The 6,000-nt window shown below is 49.3% G+C and overlaps 3 protein-coding genes across 3 annotated transcripts in view; 2 read left to right on the forward strand and 1 right to left on the reverse strand.

Moving 5' to 3' along the window:
* The first annotated feature begins 73 nt into the window (after positions 1 to 73).
* SEPMUDRAFT_59891 (cullin-4B) lies at positions 74 to 3,508 on the forward strand. Its single transcript, XM_016909507.1, has 2 exons — positions 74 to 2,602; positions 2,658 to 3,508. Exons 1-2 carry the CDS (start codon positions 271 to 273, stop codon positions 3,077 to 3,079), a joined length of 2,754 nt encoding a protein of 917 aa, XP_016763385.1. The 5' UTR covers positions 74 to 270; the 3' UTR covers positions 3,080 to 3,508.
* A 286-nt stretch (positions 3,509 to 3,794) lies between these two features.
* SEPMUDRAFT_147185 (uncharacterized protein) lies at positions 3,795 to 5,027 on the forward strand. Its single transcript, XM_016904136.1, has one exon. It carries the CDS (start codon positions 4,182 to 4,184, stop codon positions 4,971 to 4,973), a length of 792 nt encoding a protein of 263 aa, XP_016763386.1. The 5' UTR covers positions 3,795 to 4,181; the 3' UTR covers positions 4,974 to 5,027.
* Positions 5,028 to 5,788: 761 nt separating this feature from the next.
* The window catches only part of SEPMUDRAFT_19175 (uncharacterized protein), a gene marked incomplete at both ends in the record, with an annotated part of 1,037 nt that continues 825 nt past the window's right edge, over positions 5,789 to 6,000 (reverse strand). Inside the window, one exon of the mRNA XM_016908312.1 lies at positions 5,789 to 5,848. Within this exon, the coding sequence (XP_016763387.1) occupies positions 5,789 to 5,848 (60 nt within the window). The remainder of the gene's footprint in view (positions 5,849 to 6,000) is intronic.

Genomic DNA, 6,000 nt, shown 5'->3' on the forward strand with positions numbered 1-6,000 from the left:
TTCTGTTGGTCATGGTCATAGATGCATGTACCGCTGCGTCTCCGTTATCGCCGATCAGGGAACAAGCATGCATCCACGACCACGACCATGACCTACTTGCCTACCTGACCTACTTGCACTGTATTGACTGTACCTACACCTACACCTACGTGCACATGTACCTCGCTGCCCATTCAACCAGCTGTAGCAGCGAGAGAGCAGCTCATATCATGCCACGCATGTAGGAGGTCGTGCAACGAGCAACACCCACGCCCTCCTCCACCAGATCAGATGAAATCATCCTCGAACCTCCTCGGTGAGACGGCACAGCGAACCTCTTCCACCAAACGGAAGCGATCTACAGTAGCTGGAGCAGACGACCCAGCGAAGCAGCAACAGCAGCAACAGCAGCAGCACTCCATCAGCTCGCTCTTCTCCTCCCATCAGAAACCGCAGTCCACCGTAGGACCAGACGGACGAGAGGCAGCAGCAGGTGATCTTCACAGCAAACGCCAGAAAGCCGATCCGTCACCGCACACGCCGCCGACTTCCACCATCACCACCACCACCACATCACGTACCGCCGCCGACATGTACTCGTTCAGCTCGAGGTCCCCCCAGACTCCCCGCAACGGCATTGTCGATCTCACCATTGCCTCTTCACCCGTCTCCCCGCAAGCGCGGCGTGCGAGCATCAAGTCGAGCATGAACCCGCAGACTGGCGCAAAGAAGCTCGTTGTTAAGAACCTCAAGACCAGTACCACCTGGGACAGCAAAGCTTATTTGGAGAAGATCTGGGGCCAAGTGGACGAAGCTCTTGCTCTCATCTTCAAGGATAACCACGATGGCTACAGCAAAGAGAACTTGTACAGAGGCGTCGAGAACGTGTGCAGGCAGGGAGGAGCATCGGCGCTATTCTCACGGCTGGACAAGCGATGTACACTCCACATCCAGCAGGAGGTCCGCGATAGATTACTAGAGAAGGCGAGCGAGGACAATGTTTCGGTACTGAAATCCGTATTGACGGAATGGACTCGCTGGACTGAGCAAATGACGACCATTCGCGCCATTTTCTTCTTCTTGGATCGTTCATATCTGCTCTCGTCGAGCAAGCCCACGTTAGAGTCCTACACCTCCCAGCTCTTCCGACAAACAGTGTTCAGGAGTGAGAGGCTGAAGGACAAGATCATCGACGGCGCCTGCGACCTTGTCATGGCAGATCGAACGCGAGCACAGGAGCTAGATCAGGACTTGTTCAGGAGAGCTGTCGACATGTGTCATGCCCTACAGACTTACACCACTTCTTTCGAGCCGAGATTTTTGGCTGCCAGTCAGCGATATGTCGATGAGTGGTCAAACACCATGATTGCAGAAAAGAGCATACCCGAGTATGTGAAGCTGGCTGATGCACTCATTTCTCAAGAACTGAGAAGATGTGAAGAGTTTGACCTCGACAGCAGTACTAGGAGAGATTTGTTGAGTCTGCTGGAAGATCACCTTGTACAGACGAAAGAGTCCGACCTGGTGGATTACGAGGCGCTTGCATCTTTGTTGGACAGGAATGCTACCTCAGAATTGGCAGCTCTGTATGCTCTCCTAGCAAGAAGACGACTTGGGCACGAACTACGCCCCTCATTTGCGAAATGGGTCGATCAGGCTGGGACAAGCATTGTGTTCGGAAAGGAGGACGACATGGTAGTGAGCTTGCTGTCACTGAAGCGAAGTCTCGATCAGATATGGAAGACGGCTTTCCAACGGGATGAGGGTCTGGGCCACGGCTTGCGAGAAAGCTTCGATGTCTTTATGAACAAGACGAAGAAGGGCGATGCGACGTGGGGAACAGACAACACCAAGGTGGGCGAGATGATTGCAAAGTATGTCGATCAGCTATTACGTGGTGGTGCCAAAGCGATCCCTGAGGTGCTCACAGCACGACGGTCCTCGAGTATTACAGCACTCGTGCCTACAGTCAGTGCTGGAGCTGGAGCAGAAGAGGATCACGATGAAATGGAAGTGGATGAGGATGCTGAGATCAACATTCAGCTTGACCAAGTGCTCGACCTCTTTCGTTTCGTGCACGGTAAAGCGGTCTTCGAGGCTTTTTACAAGAAGGATCTTGCTCGAAGATTGCTCATGGGACGAAGTGCTTCAGCAGATGCCGAGCGTAGTATGCTCGCGCGGCTCAAGACGGAATGTGGTAGTGGCTTTACGCAGAATCTGGAACAAATGTTCAAGGATGTTGAGCTCGGTCGGGAAGAGATGCAATCGTACAAGCAGCGTCTCGAGGATCGCATCGGATACGAGAAGGGAAAGAATGTTGATCTGAGTGTGAACATTCTGTCCGCTGCAGCGTGGCCTACTTACAAGGACATTCCTGTCCGCGTACCGGCGAACATCGCCAAAGCCATTGACGACTTTGAACTGCACTACAAGAGCAAGCATACTGGTAGAAAACTGGACTGGAAGCACGCTCTCGCACATTGCCAGATGAAGGCTTCGTTTGGTAAAGCAAGTAAGGAGTTGGTCGTCTCGAGCTTCCAGGCTGTCGTGCTTCTTCTCTTCAACGGGCGTGGAGACGACGAGAAGCTCAGCTACTCACACATCTTGACCGAGACGGGTCTTCGTAAGTATCACGCTTTCCACACGAGCAATCATGTACTGACTTGATTCCATCACAGCCGAAGTCGAAGTCAAACGTACACTACAATCTCTCGCCTGCGCCAAGCTTCGGCCTCTGACCAAACATCCCAAAGGCAAAGACATCAACGACACCGACACCTTCTCCATCAACACCAGCTTTGAACACCCCAAGTACCGCGTCAAGATCAATCAAGTGCAGCTGAAAGAGACCAAACAGGAGAACAAGGAGACACACGAACGTGTAGCCGAAGATCGCAACTTCGAATGCCAAGCTGCGGTAGTGAGGATCATGAAAAGTCGCAAGACCATCAGTCATCAAGAATTGGTGTCTGAAGTCATCAAGGCCACCATGAGCAGAGGTGTGCTGGCTGTGGCGGACATCAAGAAGAACATCGATCGGCTGATTGAGAAGGATTATATGGAGAGAGAGGATGGGAACATGTACTCCTATGTAGCATAGTAGTCTCCCTGCATGGACCTCGCCCATGGATACCTGATGCTGATGAGACTTGTACATGAAGGGTTTCCAGAACCTCAACCATGCAACATACGGTTACATCTGGCTTCCCACACTGGGCCACACACACGCTCACACGAAGTGTCGTGTCTTGAGGTGTTTCAATCTCCCTATATAGTGCTCAACGTGGGATGATGATGGAAAGGCCCAAACCAAGTATTTTGCCATAGTTCTACCAGTCTTGGGAGCCGTGGGCGTGGGGGGTCTGAGACTCTCGTAGTACAAATATAGGCAAACACCAGGACTACAAGACAGGGAAGGTGACATAATTATCGACAGTCACAATGTTACATTGATTGATTGGTTGGTTGGGTGAGTTTGTCTACGTATGATGTGAAGACTAAGGTAGATGTTCACACTCTTCTGCAAGGCTGCAACGATCAATGTCGTGCTTGATATGGATAATTGTGCGTACCTACGAATATCATCGGCTGAATGTACACGTCGTCGTACCTTAGGTGCTTCAGATCAGTAATGAAAGGGCAGTAGGTGCAATTACATAACAGTAATAATAGGTAGTCTCCTCCCCGTACTCGTGTCACTCTCTCGCTGCTTATTCTACCGACCACCATCAAAACACAACTCGTGATTGACTGATTTTTCTTTTTCTTTTTTTTTTTGCTGGTGTTTGGGCGTCGCTCTGCGATTGCTTTCCCATGGCACCACTAGCTCAGGCAGCGCGTTCCTGAAGGGACAAGACTAGGCAGTCCCTGTCGACAACGAATGGTTAATGTTATTAGGTGATGAATCAGTTTGGAAAGAAGTTGATGCTTTTGCAGGGGGGGAGGGATTGCTGAAACTTCAAGTCTTCAACCCGATGCAAACCCGGAGTCGGCACAAAAGGTTAAAAGAAGTTCGATCGACGACATGGACAGTTTTGTAGTCTGATAACTAGAGGACAGCGACGCGATTTTTGGATGGTTGACTGTTTGTTGGTGTTGTTGTTGTTGTTCTAGACTTGAGAGAGAGAGAAAAGAAAACCCATCAGCAGAGAGTGATCTGTTAGCAGGACAAGAAGAAAAAAAAAGAAAAGAAAAAAAAAAGAATGGACGAACCACCATGTTCTCCTACAGACGTACCCCAAAGATCAGAAACGCCACGACCTCCAGCAGCAGCAGCAGCAGCAGCAACACAAAGCAATCATCCCCAAGACCCTTCCACGCCATCCAGACGAAGCAATCATCATCCTCATAAACCCCACAAACCCAACCCTCCCACCCGCCAAAGAAGTCTCACCGAAGTCCTCCACGCCCTCGACCTCCTCCACCAAACCTCCCAACCCGTCCTCCTCATCGGTCTCGACCCCTCCTGGCTCTCTCTCAACCGCCCTTCTTCCCAGCGAAACGCCCACTCCTCCTCCTCCTCCTCCTCTGGCTCCTCCTCCCCCTCCCAATACTCAACTTTCCAAACCACGTTCACCCAACTCCAACAAAACAACCCATCTCTCTACATGGAACTCCATCTCCTACACCCGGACAGCCGCGAAAACATCTACGATGTCAAACGCAAAATCCGAGATGGTTCAGGCCCCGAGGGAGGAAGTTGTGATTGGACTGCTGTATTATGGGATTCCATTTTACGAAGTGATGCCGAATTAACCGGCTTATTTGAGGATTTGGTGAATTTTGTGAGGGAAATGTTGCCGGCTGCGAAATTGGTGTTTCCCAGGGATGATGCGGATTTTGCGGAGGCGTTGAGGAGGAATTTGGGGGTTTTTGTTGAGGGTGGTGTTGGGGGTGGTGCTGGTGCTGGTGCTGTATCGTCGCCGACGTTGCCGCCGCCGTCGGAAAAGCTTACGAGGAGTGCGTTGGAGACGATGCAGGGGTTTAAGTTTTAGAGGAGAGAGGTGATGGAATGGGCTTGGGGAGAGAGGGAGGTGTTTTTCCTTTTTTTTTTGAATCTGGGTCTAGTTGATGTTGTTGTTGTTATTGTTCTTGTTTGTACTGATACCATGTAAATGTAAGGTCGGTGTGTTGAATAATACAAGTCTTGAGGCAGATATCTTCTTTTTCTCCTTCTTCTTCTTCTTCTTCTTCCTTTTTCCTTTTTTCTTCGCCACTAGACACGTGGCTGAATACGAACATCTCTTCTTCTTCTTCATCACCCCCAAAAGGTAGAAGAAAAGAAAAACAATAACATTCTACTCCAACCCCATCTTCCGTCCAAACGCAGTCCAAGCAGCAAGATAGCCACCAGATCCTTCACTCCGCTTCTTCGTCGTCGTATTCGAAGTGCAAGCTGCAGAAGTAGTTGGAACAAAAGTCCCTTGGAAAACCATCATTGCGCCCTACAAAAAAAATTTTAGCGGATGGGTAAAGAACATTTTTATATAGAAGTCTCTCTCCCTCGGGTGTGTGTAACATAAAAGACTGACTGGCAACTTACAGAGTTGAATTCACTATAGATGTGATTGATCAAGAATGGTTCAGTTTGATTGACTCCTTCGTTGCAAACCGTGCCTAGAAGGATTTTTTTGTCAGCTTTTTGTTTTACATTTACATTTACAATTACAATTACATGTCCGAGTTGAATTGATGTGTTCTTGTCTTTTCTTTTCTTTTCTTCTTTTTCTGACATAAAATGTGTTCCTAGGAGCACAAAAAGAACTGACTTACCAAGAACGGCAATTCCTTGGACTTGTTGAGGTTGAATGTCAAACTTCCAGCGTGTGAAGACGTTGGTGCAATCGTGCCATACATTTTCAATGATGAACTATTTTGATGGAAAGAATATCAGTATGCAAATCTCTCTCTCTCTCTCTCTCTCTCTCTCTCTCTCTCTCTCTCTCTTTCCACAAAACCAAACCCCTCCACATCTCTTCCTCTTCCTCTCTCCTCTTCCTCTTCCTCTCCCCCCCTTCAAAA

Source organism: Sphaerulina musiva, assembly GCF_000320565.1.
Source record: "Sphaerulina musiva SO2202 unplaced genomic scaffold SEPMUscaffold_2, whole genome shotgun sequence".
NCBI lineage: Eukaryota > Fungi > Ascomycota > Dothideomycetes > Mycosphaerellales > Mycosphaerellaceae > Sphaerulina > Sphaerulina musiva.